Raw genomic sequence first — 16,698 nt, 5'->3', positions numbered from 1 at the left:
GCAGCATTTCCGAGCAATTGTAAATAACGACAGTTCCTATCCGGTGGCAAGACACTTCAAGAGTGTTCACAACAACGATCTGGAGTGTCTAAGCTATTTTGTCCTGACATCTGTACCCCAACCCCGTCGGGGAGGGGACAGAGACAAGATGCTTCGCCAGCTGGAATCTAGAATGATATTAGAATTAGATACGAAGGTCCCCAATGGGCTTAACACCACGGAGGACCTATATCATTTTCTATAAGATCCTGTCTCAGTTACATTATTGTCCATTTTCTGTATTCATTTGTAACCTTTATTATCTGTGTTCATCGGTTAGTTCAGAAGTCTGCCTTTATGTTATCATACTGACATTCCTGCTAATTTCAAAATACAACATTATTATTTTTTGTCCCTTTTCCTTTTTTCTAAAAAAGAATTTTCTGTTTATTTTCTTTATTCACCCCGTTTAATATTTCTTTTGTTTTTTGAACTTAAACACAACTATCGATCCTGACTGGATTATGTTGTAGAAAATGTACAAAAAAATGGAACCATATCTGAGAATAATTTTGGTTCATTTGTTTATTTCACCTATTAGATATTGGGCACACATTTCACTTAATTTTGAAAATTTACTATTAGACGTAGGAAATTGGTTTGGGAAATGAGGGGTTGCCATCAAGTTTAGATGTCCTCTTTTTTCCAGCACCACATAGGGGTTGCCATCACTATGAGCTGTCCCCACAAGATTGTAAATAGGGTAGATGATTTTATTTGTATATATGTATAGTATTTATTGGCGAAAATTTGGCATATATGATATTACCTTTATTGTACAGATACATAGTGTATTAATTAGAGCATTTGCTCACAACAACATGCAGTAGTGGTAAAATGTGCTTTTTTAGCTACATTATTTTTCATATATATGCTGTGTCCCATATTCAAATGCATTATGGAGGTCAGTATGTGGATATTTTGTGGGCTGCTATTATAATGCCTTTTTTAAATACTCATATTTGTTAGTAGTTTATCATCATTATCCTTATATAGAACTTTCTTTGAGCATTCATGCAGAAGCAATCTTGTTTTTTCAAAATATACTAAATGAATTTATTCAGGTATTAACTGGTGTTTAAGATATAATATTAATGTGGTTACAGAATGTTTCCCCTCTTATTCCAAACCCATGCCAGTGATTCGTAGTGATAGTATGTTTTCAATGTCTATGTTTGTCACATGGTATGCACTATTACTTTAAAAGTTCAAATATGAGGGGTTAAGATTCAACTGTGATCAACTGTGATCAAGGGCATCCGCCCGAAACGCGTTAGTTTGTGCTTTCTGCTTAGCTGCTTAAATAAATCTTATGCCTCAGACTGGAATCGTGGAGTCATCTGTTTCTGCCCTGGGGACCCGGGACTGCAGTTTGGCTTCTTTTGCTTTCAAGATATATATATATATATATATATATATATGTTTTTTTTAAATATAAGGAAACTTAGAAGTTTTTTTTCCCTATTCCCACGTAATCAAAGTGGTAATAGGTAGGGTAAAAATATCAAACCTAATACTTATCTACATGTAAATGTGAAATGTAGAACACAAGCAAAGTGTACATAAAAACAACATCACTTCCTTTAACTTTTGTAAAGGCAGTCATTAGCCAATCACATAAAGACTTGTCATCACTATGTACTGCAGTACTTCTACGAAATACTGTGAAATTTCACGAAAATACCGCAACAGATATTACTAGGTTTAAATGCCTTATGACTTAAAGAATACTTACCCTACTTACCTCTAGTACCCAAAAGGATCATCTGTTCACAATAAGGTCTAATCCTGCCAAATTTCATGCAAACCCAACCCGTTCAGCCATTTCCACGCTACGCCCAACACAAAGTCTATGGGAAATGCATTGGTGGAAAAACACGTTCTAGAACCGTCTCTTTTATCTTTGTAGCCCCTTTACCATTCACTGAGAAACTTTGCATCATCCTCCAATGTAGAAGGAAGAAGAGTTCTGCAAAGCTTTGTAGAGATTCATCAAAAGGGAGCAATGGTTTTAATACTGAAAAATCAGAGGAATTCCTTTCTCAGGTAACCCTTACTATAACTTCAGAATGGCTACTGCCATGAGGTCATTGACCATAATGGACGGTATATTTACTATTCTAATTCTACCTGTGTCATAATATTGAGGTCGTTTTACAGCAGCCCATTGAAAATATAACTAAGCTTTTATGATTTTTGATGCACTAGCTTGAAAGTAGCAAAACCCATTACGAGGTCCGGTCACCGGAGCATGACGGTCCTCACAGAGGTGGTGTTTGTCTGGTTTAGTAAAGATTTACCAACTCTGTGAGGACTGTTCCAGTCCACACATTGTGGGTTAAAAAGAACACCACAAGTGAGTGTGGGGCAACATATATATTCTCCTAGAATGCAGCTGTATTTTAAAGACAGTTGCTTGTAAACAAATGACAGTACACTACAGAGCGCACAGTGGATATCAGTAGAGGGATCAACCGAGTGGATAAACTTGAGTGCTTTTCATGTGACAATGGTCTTCTCTAATGCCAACAAAGTTGCCTTCTGGAAATGAGTCAACACACAATTCTATTAAAATACTGCTGCGGTGCTAGTATTCAGTTCTGACTAGGTGACAATTTTGCAATGAACTTCACTTGCTCCTGCAATTTCTATGTAGGTGACTGTTACTGTAAATGAGTGAAGTAAATTTAAAAGCCCATTTTAGTTATTTATTTATGTGTATTCAGTAGGGCCAGCAACATTGTCGTCTTGAACACGGTGATCACATTTTCAAAACAAAGTAAGCATTGGCAGAGCCAATAGGTCTGCCTTTAAGTGAAAGTGCCTCTTCATTGATTAATGATTTTCAGTTTAATATTGTTTTATGGGTGACTACTTAAAGGAAAGAATGAGCCACAGAGTGGATAAATGGTTGCTTGACTGAAAGGATGCATGATGGAGTACATGGACGCTGAGTAATTGTGTAAAAAGATGGAGAAGTGAATGAAATAATGGGGCACTTTTAAGAGGCACTTTCAGTAACAAAACAGATCTATTGCCTTCGCTTGAATTGAAGACAAGTTGCACTAGGCTCTACTACTGAATTTAAAACATTGCACATTTTTAGGACAAGCCTGGGCAGCACATGCGCTGCTCTGCGGGCATGCTGTATTTGAATATGGACTTGAAGCCCTGCCCACTCCCCCCCATATTATTCATTGGCTTGTGTCATTATCCTAGGCAAATGCTGGCTTCTGATTCGTTAATAGGCTTGTTAGTTCCTCCTTAGTACCTATGTGTCTTCATTTGTAACCTCCCATGAGGACTGGCCCTTTTGCTTCTCTTGTTACACTGTACGCTTATTTAATATGTAAGCACTATTTTCTTCAATGAGCTTCTGGTACTGTAGGCATGACGTGCTTTCCTGCAACATTCAGCGTGCCATGCGTGCTTTCACTTTCAAAGCAGCCCGGGACAATCGTGCCGGCTTCTTTGCAATGAAATAGGTCTCGCATTTACCAGAGTTTGACCTATTGGCATTAAAAATGACAATAGCTTGCAAATGCGAGACATATTGCATTGCAAATAATGTTTTTGTAAAAGCACCCTATATGGCGCTTTGCTTTAATGGTGGCCACGCCCCTTTCTTTCTCGTCTAAAGAAAGGGGCGTGGCCGACATCAACGTGAAAGCACGGCATGGGGCGCTTTTCCAAAAATTACATTTGTAACGTAAAAGGTCTCGAATTTGTGAGAGTTTAAGCTATTGGCATTGTCATTTACAATGTCAATAGCTCAAACTCTTGTAAATGCAAGATCTATTGCATTGCAAATGCTTGTTATTTTTTCCAGTTTAAGCAATGCAGGGTTTGTGTACAGAAGACTGGTATTCTAGTGCTTAATTTGTAAAAAAAAGTGCCCTATTGAATTATTCCCTTTGTTTACAACAGAGATGATCCTGCCGAGAGCAGTCCATTGAGCAGGCCTAATTGAGTGCAATCCTCCTGCTGCCCCTCAATCTCTGCAGATCACAGGCCAGGCCGCTATCCATGGTCGGCAGACTCCTTGCTAGTAGGAGTGAGTTTGGTGGGAAAGTAGACCATAGCTGGCTGGGAACCTGCCACACTAGCGAAGAGGACGGACAGCTTAGGCAAGAGTGTGTAAGGCCTGGCCTGGGCACAGGGGCATGTAGGGCAGTGCTGTGGGTCAAGGCAGTAGCAGCTAGGCATATCAGACTGAGATGCGCACAGGTGCCGTGCCCACTTCAGGGGTTTCACATCTACATTGAATATTAGAAAAACAATCAAAAGGTGTGAATATGCAACATGCTGACAACATTTATGTGATTAGAGATCTGCGCCGGGTCAGGGCCCAAAGGTAAAGAACAGACAGCCACCCAGCAGCCTGTGACTTTTGATCAGGGTTCTTACCTGCACAATGATACAGAGAGTGAGGATGGGCAAAAAATAAGTGCCAAGTCACCCACCACCACCCAGCAGCTCAAATTGACAACTGGGTATTAAGCAGACATACCACTTCAGCTGAATGGCACAGCCAACTCCTACTAGGCATTCAGAGCCCCAGCGTCACTGGACCTTTGACAGATGTTTGTCACTATCCTATGACTGACACATTTCCTTGAAAATACTGGTTTGTAACTATTAAGTTTCAGTTTCATACTTGTGAGCCAGACTAGTAGTCAAGCCCACACCTACCGCTCTGACTGTGAGCTCACTAGAAAGCTGGATGGTCTGCAAAGTGTAAACCTATATCACCTCTTTTATCAAAGCATACACTGGCCACCCCCAGCAGAGTCTCACACTCCTGCAACCCGAGGCTGTGCACTATTTATAGAGTTTTCTATGGCGTGGATCCATGAAAACATTAGCATGACAGCAGTGTCAAGAGATTACACATGGTTTGTTGCTTGCAGAAGTAATAACAAAACCAAGTGAGAATTATAATAATTGTAATAATAGCTGTTCAATGTGAAAAGTTCACTGTCCTTTAGACCTCAAAGCGCTGTTAAAAGTAGAAACAATATAGCATTTTGTGTGACAAGCTCTCCTGAATTTTCATGGAGCGAAAATTACACTGTAACCATAGAGATGTCATACTTAATACAACATGTTGCTAGTTGGCGTTTAAGATCTGGGTTCTTGAGCAGTAGCCTTCCAAAATGCAGTGACTTTTCAAAACATGCATTACCAGCCCTGAAAATAAAAGCAGCTCCCTTGTTTTCTCAATTCAAACAGGCTATTACCATATTTCCGACACACTTTCTGCAGTTTACACATTAACAAAAGATATTTCCTTGAAACTGATATTTAGCTCAAGTTGTTTCTGTACGTTTACGTCACTCTTTTTGGTAAGTGAAAAATCGGTGCCCATCAGAAACACTTACCCGGTGCCCCAGTCTATCACACATGGAGGTAAACGTCCAGCCATGCTAGGAAAGGAATATGCAAATCCAATTATCTTTTCCGGACTTGCGAAAAAAGGAAAGGGGTTAAGTCCAAGCAGCCCACGGCTCTAAAAAGTATTTCTTGAGCTTTCGTGGTCGCAGGACAATCAGCAGCGCATGCCCATGTAGAACGAGAGAGCAGAGCTATTGCTGCCTGCGCGAGACACGGCTGCGGCCGGCTTGACAGGCAGCAGCAGCGGCGCTCACGCGCTACTGACAGCTGAGCCTGTGCTGCTTGGTACACAGAGGGGGTCCCAGAACCCGGAAGTGCCATCACTCAGCTTCCGCTGACTTCGGGAAAAGAGTTGTAACCTTTGAAGATAATTCAAATGCTTATAACATCACACACGGCTCACTTTAGGTCTAGGTTTCCTTTAAACAGGTTGTTTGCTGGCCGAGTTATGTCCAAATGAGATGATCAAACTTTAAAACTGTCGCGCGCTGTCCACAGCCGACACAGTATTCGTTGTGTATAAAGATGCTTTAGTGTGACAGGTGTGCGCTTAGAATGGTTGCCACTTTTGAAGGGATTTTGCTTTGCATGTATTTTACTAATATAGCTGGGATTTACATTTCAAGACCGGTGAAAAGATTGGGAAAATGAGTAAAACGTGGTGTTTTCGCTTTTGAAATATAAACTTAAAACAGCAAAGGCATGTAAACATACTGCAAATGTTTGTAGACATGTCCATAAATTATTCCTGAACGATTATTCAAGCAGAGAACAGAATTTCCATGTTAAAAAAGAAAGCCTAGGATATTACCGAAACCTCTACTGAATGAAGCATCTGCCTCTGACCCTTGCAGAATCTAAAAACAGGATGATGAAACGGCTGGCATTTTTCCCATGAAAAGGAAGCAAACGTATATCATCATACCATGCTGCCTTACAGGTGAACCCAGAAAATACACCATTACATATATTCTCCCCTCTAACCAGTTCTCCTAAAATATCATCCACTTGGGCACACCTGTCCTCTACCACCTTTGGGTCAACCAGCCAACTGACCTTACATCATCTATGTGTCCAATACCCTGATATAGAGGTCCTTCTCAACCTGTATGGCCCTACCAGCCCTCTGTCCCCTTGGGACTTATTCCCTCTCCCTCTCATCTTGCACATCACTTTCCCTGTTTGATCTCTTAGCACCTATAGGTCCTCCTTTTCCGTCTCAGCACCCCTTACTCACAGCCCCGCACTAACAGATGAGGTCCTCCGTGCTCTCCCCACAGCCTACAAAATAGCAGTTGAAAGGGGTAGAGAAAGAGACCACCTTCCTTTGCATAGCTTTAAAGAATCCTCCTGATAACTCTCAGAAGACCAGGAGAAATCACTTTCAGAGCAGTCGCCCTCTGCACTCACTACACAAATAGCAGACAAGGCTCTCTTTTCTTTCCCAGGACCCATTTTTGCTCTACTCAAGATGCTTTTCTTCAGGGAGAGCTGTCACCAATACAGATATTAATATTAACAAGCATTATAATTGTATCTATTGCTGAATGAAGACTGAGAAATCCTACAGGGTATGTTCCTCTTCACACCAGATAATAACATAGGAAATCCAGCCACAACTTTTCCACAATGTTGGTGTCAGTGTTTCTTGCCCTGCCCCTCCTTCTTAGTTGTAACTGCTTCTTGAGGAAAAGGAGAATATGCAGGCAGAGGATCATCACCCTTTGGTGTCCAGAAGAAGAGGTAGTGGGAGGATATCACTTTCCAATACACGTGAAACATCAATTTCTTCAACTCCTTCTCAGTGTCTCTGCCATTCCCACTCCCTAGTTGTACACCTCCCTCTCTTCCCATTTCAGCAGCCTATCTACTCTCGCTGGTCTCCATTCACAAACCCAATTATGTATGTGTGTAATCACATACTAAGCATTGGCTGTTGCACACATGTAATTGCAACTCATAGTGTCCCGTCCAGAAACGTATGTGTAGTAGAACCCTAACCTTTCATGCCTATTTATCTGCATCATCTGTTCTTCCTGGCCTTTTTCTACTGTCCTTTTAGCATGTACCTTGTATGGGTTCAAGAACTTCTCCTCCACATGGTTGATATTTTAGAGACGCTTTTGTGTGTCTCTGAGGTGTGGGCGGTGAAGGTCGGTGGTGATTGAGAGTACACCCCCTCACTCCTCCTCCACCTGCTTTTTTTCTCTCAATCCATGGTGATAGTGGGTGGCCGCCTTGGAGTTAAAGTAATTGTTCATCGCGTGGATTGTGCTCTCCTACCCTCTGTGTGCTTCTGCAGGGGATGATAAGAGAGAAGCAAAGGCCATCAGTCAATTTGTGAATGTCATCAAGTCCTATTATTCATATGGTAAATTAAATGTGTAATTTTTTTCCTTCTGAAGTAGTGGTTAATCAGTATGAGGAACAGAACACCAAACACTAACACCAACATTGTTGAAAAGTTGTGACTGGCTTTCTTATGGTGCTGACGTATGTAATTGCTTGTCACCACTTGAAATGCCCACAAGAAGACAGGAGTCTAATGGTACATTTCACCCCCAGGCATCGTAAACCGTTTTATGACACATTCCAACCTCTTTTTGCAGCAGTGTCATCCCAGGAGATATTGGTACAGTAGTTGGTTGGGACGAATGCCACCCTGAAGATCCTGGAGAAAGACTTCAAAGCAGCGGAGAACGTATTGGTAACCCTACAGGATGCAAAGGCTCCCCACCGCTTGGAGAGGACCTGAATCCTCTTCTCTTATACTGCCTCCATATTATCTTGAGCCCCCTCTATTGTTACTCACCAGCTGTTTTTGTGCATCCCATCAACCCTTTCACCCCTGTCCCTGCCCCCATGTGTGATGCCCCTCAGGAGGTGTCCAATCCAGCCATCCCACTGAACATGCCATGCCGATGAGGTGGTACTGGACACTCCAACCAGGACTTGGGTGACCAGGAATCATGCCTCCTAACCCAGGACAGCATGGTATCTGGGCTGGGGAAGAAACACACGTTTATGTTGGCTGAATTATTTTAAGTACTTTGGATGCAGATTTTGAACATTAGATTCCGCTTTCAGACATTTGGTTGGAACTTTGTTTTTTGGATTGTACTTTGTTGGGCAATAGCATCCATGTCCTATTTGAATAGCCATCCCTAGGCTCAGGAGTTATTTGTTTAGTTTGTTCTCATTGTTTTGTTTGTAAACAAGCTGGATCTCCATTACCGTACACTCCATACTTATGCTATTCATAATTTCTCCACACATTTCACAGTATTCTGCCTGAACTCGGTGGTGTTGTTACTTGTGCACACAATGGAAGAGATTGTCTGTTGATGTCGATATGCCAAAGTGTTGCACTACATTACTTAGTGCTTCACATACATGTTAAACACATTGACACACATGGAACACATAGTTCTTGCAGTTAAACCTGTGATCTACAAATGAGGGACGGCATACAACATTGTGGTTCAACATAATATTGTAGTAGAAAGGAGTTTTGTATAAATCTACAAATACACATGTTGCTGCCTGAATGTGCACTCATACCAAGCAGCTGTGTGAGGGTGATGGATATAAGTGTACAGTGACAAGTGGTCAAAGTGGTGGGAGTTTGCATCCTCTGACACTGTGAGGTCCTCCACGTACCAAGCTACGCAATACAGGGCCTCGAATGGGTTCTGTATCAGGCTGTGCACTAAGAGAAAGTGTGTTGGTGGGGTTGAGGGCCCTGCAGGTACTGGGTGTTCACCAAATGGGACAGGGGGTGAGTAGGTGCTGCTGGAGTGATTAGAGTCCTATAAGTCAGGGCCCAAAAGAGCTGGGCCTCAATGTGTCACCTGAAGTTGACTTCCCACACCATTTGGTGGTGATCCCAGAGCACTGCCAAAGTGTCTTGCTGGGTGCAGTTCTGGCTTCACAGGAGTTCATGTTGTTTCTTCATGGCAGAAGGGTGGTTAAAATGTGGTCATTCAGGGTCCCTACATAGGTGTACAATAGTATGAAGATGGTTGGGTATTGATTGTGCGAAATTGTAGTGTAGTCAATTCACAATAGCTGGTTGCTCTACGGATACGGTAATTGCCACCCACCAATTACCAGAGATGAAGACCACTTCTGCACCATTAAGCACAAAAAAGGGGTTACATCCTGAGCATGTGCCTCAATAATCAAATACAGTTCATAATGAATGTTGACACCATTAATCTTCTTTTGTCTTCTTTATTTCTTCATGATTCTTCAAAAAACAGTACTAGCCACCAACATGTGTTACGTCTCTATCCCTACATATGTGGGCACAGAGGGGCAGATTTATTAAAAATTCATGTAATGCAGTGCAGCAAGTCAAGTTGCGACACTGCGTTGCATGAATGGGAGAGAGCTGAAAAGCGTCATATCTACAAAGATACGGCACTCTTCAGCTGTGTCCCTGCTCTGCCACACTTGAGGCTGCCTAGCACCTTGCAATATGGTGCAAGGGTGCCTACTGCATTAAGGACAAGTGCAGGAAGGGTCACTTTCCTGCACAAAAATAATCCTTAGAGGCATAATCCTCTTTCTATGTGTGCTGCAGAATACAGCAGACATAGAAAGAAGTACCAAGAAGAAATAAACATATTTCTCATCGTTATGCCTCACTTGGGAAGGCAAAGCATTTTGACTTCTTCCCAAGTTTACTAGCTTTAGTACATCTGGGAATGCGGCAAAATCCATGCGTCGATGCATGGGAATGCCCATTCTCCATCCATAGAAAGTCTTCCTAATGGAAGGTGATGCAAGGCAGTGCTATGTGCATTTGCTTTGCATGGCTTAGTAAATGCCACACATGATTTTGTGTCGAGGGTGCGCCACAAAAGTGATGCAACCCAGACGCAAAATCATAGTATATCTGTCCCATGATATCTGTGGGAGATACTACATTGCACAAAGTCCACATGGGCAAATAATCTGTCCTCCTAGAGCGCTGTCCTTTCCCAAGCCAACATAAAAATATATGTGGCTGGCCACCTCGACTCCAGTTGGATAGCAGCTGCAGGGCTGACTTTAGAGGGGTGCAAAGTGATAAACTCATTTCCTGACTGGGTGCCTGGGATGTGATATTGAGCCTGTCATGGTTGTGCCCATGCCACAAAAATGCAGTCCATATTTTCTACTTCTTGACACAGTGAATGAGCTGGGTCTGGAAAAAGTATACAAGATGAAAGTTGACCTGTGTATATGTTTCCTCTGTGTGGAATAACACCGAAGTGTGTTGTAACTGTTAAACTGTTGTTTGAATGAGTGTTGTTTCGTATGTGTCACAGTAGGCCCTGTATGTGTGGGTTGTATGCGTGCTATTATTGGGCAGGGTGAGATGGTGAACAGCCTTTACCACGAAACCTTTACAACGCACTACCTTTACAACGCAACTTTTACAACGCAAACTATTACAACGCATTGCTCTGGGGGGCGCTCTAGGATAGGGAATAGGTTAATTTACTATCCAATAACCTTCCCTAGTGTCCACGGGGACTGGAGTTGGAATAGTAAATTAAACTATTCACTATCCAGCACCCCAAAGCACTATGCGTTGTAATGGACTGCGTTGTAATACTTACGTTGTAAAGGCATGCGATGTAAATGCATGCGTTGTAATGTCATACATCCGGGTGAGATGTGCAAGGACTAACATATAACAACTGCAGCCCGTGAAGTTATGTGCAGTGGGAGACTGGGGCTGGATGAGGGGTGATTTTGACAAACGACCCTGAGGGAAAATTAAATAAATCATTTTGCTCCTCGTCGTTTGGCGAAATCCTCCACCACCCGGCCCCACTGCTCTTACATGCACGGGCCACAGCTGACATATATGCCTATCATTGATCATGTATGCATCTTACCTGGCTTGACTATGGTGATTTTTAGAAGTAGGTGATGTAGTTATTAGGGGTGCACGGCGTTGAGGATAAACATCTCCACAGACGTTAGTAGGAGGCATGTTCTGACACTCTGCCAGGGACCCTAGCTGACAACTGTATCCTGGTGAACATGCCTTGACATTCCTGCTGTCATCCTGCTACTTTTTCCCCATGGTGCATACCTCTATGCCAAATGTATTAATTTTATACATGAGGGCCTGCAACATTGCCTGATCATCTCTCCATTGATAATGTGAGGAGGCCCCAAGAGAAGCCAACTACATTGGTTAGTTATAGTTTCAAACCTCTTGGCCTCTAAACATTTCAGAATGTTTTGAATATTCTTTTTAACTGCTCTTCCTCTGATAAGGGCGACTTCAAGGTCTGCTCCTTCCCAATTGAGCTCCCAGGCATGAATCTTGAAGAAGCTTCTTTGTGGCTCCAGCACCTAGCTGTTTCCCTCCGGCAGCAGGCACTGGATAATACACAAGATCTGCCCCTTTTATTGGGTGTCTGGTAACCCGCTTTGCTTGAGGTTTTCATTTAACAGCAAGCCAAGGCCCACAGGTATATTACACTCCCTGTATGCACTCACCAGACCCCATGACATTGTGTCCGCTTACAGGGGATCTGTGTGTCCAGCAAGAGTCAGAGGGTTCCCCTCCAGGGGTAACCACCATAGGACATTCCACAGACATTTCAGGACAGGACATTCCACAAACATTTCAGGATCACCCTTATCTCCAGATTCACCCACTGGCCTCCTCACTCCCTCTACTGTCCCCCAGAGTGAGTGGAGAGGCCAGTGCCACTGACCCAGGAATAGAGTTGCCACCTGACTGTTTTTTTACCGGCACCACTGCTATTTTGATATCCCGACCGGTACAAAATAAGCAAAATAACCTAAGCTGGTATTTTTAGCCTTTATGTGTACATACTTCTAACAGCAAATATGAATAAAAGCAATGTTAAATGTGTTCTAGAGCTGTATTAAGGATCCATGACTAATAATTAAACTAAACAAAGACAGAAAAGTTATTTTACAAATGAATACATGCAATTTTGTTTAACATCCTATTTAGTTTCACGTCCGGGCCTTTGCAGACTCCTAAAAAAACTGCAACTGGCCCATTATTTTTCTCTTTGAAAGGTGGCAACCCTACCCGGGAGATACAGGTTCAAAAGAGTCCAAGTCAGAAAAAAGACCAGAGTTTCTCTTCACTGCAGGCAAAGGGCCATCCATTTGGGGTCCTTCCTTCCTTGTCTTCTGCATTTCACAACGCTTGTCAGAGCTTTTCCTTGTGCAAGGATACAAAAGTAGAAGTGGAAAATAGAAAGTGGGTGTCTCTGACTTATCCAAAGATACCATATCAACCCTCCCTCCTGATCCTTCTCCCAGGCACAAAATGTGGGGGCAGTTCAAAAAGGCAAAGCAAACTTTAAGTCAGCCACAGCTCCACTCCATCAGACCATTTAACTCTGCCCCTAACTGACACAGCAGGATAGTCCCTTTTCCACAAAACATCATAAATTAGCCACTCTTGTGAGTGGTGTCAGAGGTCTGTCTGTCTCCCTTTATCTGGGAAATGGTATGTCCCAGCTTGTCAGTACTTGTGGTTTAAAAGCCTATCCAAATTTCTTCCTCACTCTCTTCAAATAAGTGTTTTGTCTGAGTGAGGTTTTGGTCGACCTGCTAGAAATCAGAGTAAGTTACTTGGCCCAAAGCATAAATCTCATTGGGGCTGACTCAGGAAATTATAACAACACCTGAAGTGTGTGAAGAAGTGCAAAAAGGTCAAAAATAATATTATATTTGTACTCTGAACTATTCTGAACCTAGCTAGAGAGATGTTAATCTGTTCTCTAGATCGAGCCAATACAAAGTTGATAGTTTGGTGAAGTTTTTACTTGAATGTGCATACATTAAAACACCACAGACTTACAATGAAGTACTACAAACGGAAAAAACGACTGACATACACTATAGTCACAAAGAAGTGCCGAGGTTTTTTTGCTTGTTCAATTAAGTTATAAGGTCTGCACAGGCCATAATCAATTTATGAACAGTCCCTTCTGTGACAGGCTACCTGTGTGCAGATAATGGGTTGAGTTAGACAGCAGAATCACTCACAGCAGAGAGCCAAAAACATGATTGTCCAAAATCAAAAAATCTAGCTTAAAAGCAGATCAGACCCCACTAGTACGGCACAGTGGGTGATAAAACAATGGTTGGAATGCTACCCAGAGTGATTGCCAGTGGTTTAAGCTGTATTTAAGCATTCCTCTCATCACCTTTTGGATGTGTTGTGGAACTCTTTAAATGGCTAGGTGTATAGCAAGATCCCTTGCTTACTGACCCACAGGATCCAGCTATTCCTCTCTGATGAGGCCAGTGTAGAGTAACTTGTGGTTTCTTCTGGATAGACTATTCCCTTGAGGAGAAGGTTCAATGCAGATTTTCATAAGATGAGCCTCTGTGTAGAGTGACACAGTGGACGAAAGACAGTGGGTTGGAATGTTACCCAGAGTGATTGCCAGTGGTTCAAACAATTTGCAATTATTCCTCCCATTGATAAGTTCTCTAGATGTTTCTAGAAACACAGAGGTCGGTTTTCTAGACCCCCTGGAAACAAGGACAAAGTCAATTTGCAAACCCAGACCAAAAAACTCAGTTGAGATTATTGAGACATAAACCTGGGGGAGAGACCTCCAGCTACTACTCTGTCAACAAAGAAGCTCACTAAAAAAGTGGGATATCAACAGAACATGAGAAGACAAGGTCTGGGCAAAGCTATTCTCCAACATTAAGTCTAAAAACAGTGCACGCTTCTGGGGGATGGTTAACAAAATAATGCGCCCACTGCATGGGGGAGTTGCATCCCACATCCCTGAGGAGACCCAGACAAAATATCTGAGGGCCCATTTCAATCTTGAAGCCAGCGACGGCTCCTCCATTATGGCAGAGGAGCGTTGTGCCCTCAACCCCCAAAACATTGCTTGAAAGGAAAAAAAACAACACTCGTTTTATTTCTTCTTGCCTGCTGACTCTTGGGGGCAGGGCCTGGGGGTGATGGCACTGAGGGGGGTGGTAGTGCACTCCCTTCACTGCGCATGATGATTTGGCTGGCCGTCTTAGGTCGGCCAAACCACCATGCGCAGTGAACCTCTCTCCAACCCCAGTTGTATGACTAGTGCTGGAGAGAGCAACACAGACTTCCAGTCTGTCCTGGAACGCTAATTGAGGGCGCTCTGGCCAATCCTGAAGCTGCTCTCATGCAAGGGCAGCTTCAGGATTGGCCACAGTGCAGGCTGGGAGCGAGATGCGAGACGCGGCCGGCTGAAGGTAAGGTTTAAACACATTTTTTTATTTTTTTATTTTTCCCCTCCCTTAGCTACCTCTATACCAACCCTCTCCCACACCGTCTACCCCACCACTCGTAGTAAACACCAGCCACTACTGCATGAAGGCATGAGAACTACTATGAACTAATCCAATAGCACAGCATCAGAAGGCCTCACAAATAAAGACCGCTCAAGCAGGCAGCCTCGCCTTTTCTTCACCTCAATCAACTGACGATTCACTGCTTGACTTCAGGCTGTAGCATACAAACCTAATCAAGCATCAAATTGCTAAAGGAAGGAGAGAAGGGGCCCCGGGTGGTATCCCATTGGCACTCTTCAAACAAAACACAGAATATGAGGCAGCAGCCCTAGACCCTCTTTCCCTCAAAATTAAGTCTCTGGAGAAACTTTAGGATTCCTGGAAAGGCTCAATAATCTCCCCTATACACCGAGCCCCGATCCGCCCCCCCCCCCGCTGCTGAATGAGTGGAGAAGCTGGCACGCAGTGAGTGATCGATTTGGTTCAAATGATTGATTGTCGATGTTGTGGGTACAGTTCCCTCTCTCCTCTCCCCCTCTTTTGGGCGTACATGCCAACACTCGCTGCCTGATGACCAGTCCTCATGCTGACCGTGTGGGCTGCTTACCCTTGCCGCTTGGCCTTGTTCGCCGCGCTTCTCCCCCCCCCCCCCGCCACCCCTCATTCTTTTCTCTGGTTCTCCCCTTTTTTTTGTTTTTTGTGGGAGGTTCCCCCCTTCCATTGTTACTAGCTCAGTTCCAGTCGGCAGTTCGGAGTCCGACTCAGTTACACAAAAGTAATCATTTGCACACCTCCAAAAGGGTAATACACTAACGGAGGGGGCAATAGTTCCATCCGACCAAGTTAACACACCATGCGAGGGGTCAGGCATACACAGAACCAACGTACTACAACGAGGCAGTTTAACGGCAAACTCAGGGGACACGTTCTTGTTCCCTTTCTTCCTCACACCTGCTACATTCCAAAGACTGGAGTTAATTTGCTGTTGTCGAACCATGATTGCTAATTGTGACCACTGTTTACATATATGCTGACAGACCTGTGATTTATTGTATATCCCGCAAGGGATTTTGTTTGAATACATAAAACTCTAATAAAAAGATTTAAACAAAAAATAATCTCCCCTATACACAAAAGTGGGGACAAGATCTCATCAAAAAACTACCATCTGGCGGTCCTGATCGACAATGAGACAAAATACTTTACAGGAACACTGCTAGAGTAACTTACATCTTGGGCATCAGCAAATGCAATCATCCCACTCAATCAGATGTGGTTCTCCAAAGCAACAGGTACTACAACAAACATTCTGGCCATGCCACTACTTATAGACATGACGAAGTCCTCCAAGCTGCCTCTCCATCTCTATTTTATTGATTTCAGGGTAGCCTTCGACCACATAGATAGGAGAAGGCTCTGGAGGAAGCTGAACTACTAGAACATTCCAAGGGCTCTGCTGGACATGCTGATCCTAGTTCACATGGACACATGGGTGCTGGTGAAACTGGGCACGGGCACATACCTCTCCAGGCAAATTCCATCTACTAAAGGGCTAAAGCAGGGGTGCGTGCATGCCCCCACGCTATTCAATCTTTACATGGCAGATCTGACACAGGCACTCAAAACCTGTAACTCAAATGCTTCCAGGTTGGGGGGTAGGGCACTATCCAGCTTTCTCTATGCCAACGATGTGGTCCTGGTCAGTCACACACAGGTGGGTTTGCAGCACCTTCTTAACGCAATACAGAAATATGCTGCAGAAAACCTTTTGCAGGTGACCCTCGAGAAGACACGAACAATGTCTATTAACAACAACAACAAAAAGCCTCCAACCTGGTACCTGGGTGGCATACAAATCCAGACTGCAAACTATTACAAATACCTAGGCATAATTATTGATAAAGAGGTGATTAAAAGGAAAGGGTTGGCACTAGCAGTGACAGTGAAGAATCTTCAATCATAACTGTAAAGACC

The 16,698-nt window shown here is 43.2% G+C and overlaps 1 protein-coding gene across 3 annotated transcripts in view; it reads right to left on the bottom strand.

Annotated features, from left to right (window-relative positions):
* Positions 1-5,642, bottom strand: part of ACTR3B (actin related protein 3B) — a 584,122-nt gene extending 578,480 nt beyond the window's left edge. For all 3 annotated transcript variants that reach the window (XM_078663241.1, XM_078663242.1, XM_078663243.1), the window contains exon 1: positions 5,421-5,642. In XM_078663241.1, coding sequence (XP_078519367.1) covers positions 5,421-5,464 — 44 coding nt within the window. In that variant the 5' untranslated portion in view covers positions 5,465-5,642. The remainder of the gene's footprint in view (positions 1-5,420) is intronic.
* Positions 5,643-16,698: the final 11,056 nt, after the last annotated feature.

The sequence above is a fragment of the Lissotriton helveticus genome, chromosome 10 (genome assembly GCF_964261635.1).
Source record: "Lissotriton helveticus chromosome 10, aLisHel1.1, whole genome shotgun sequence".
Classification (NCBI taxonomy): domain Eukaryota; kingdom Metazoa; phylum Chordata; class Amphibia; order Caudata; family Salamandridae; genus Lissotriton; species Lissotriton helveticus.
Note: the sequence above shows the minus strand (reverse complement) of the source record. Positions and strands in the feature narration are given on the sequence as shown.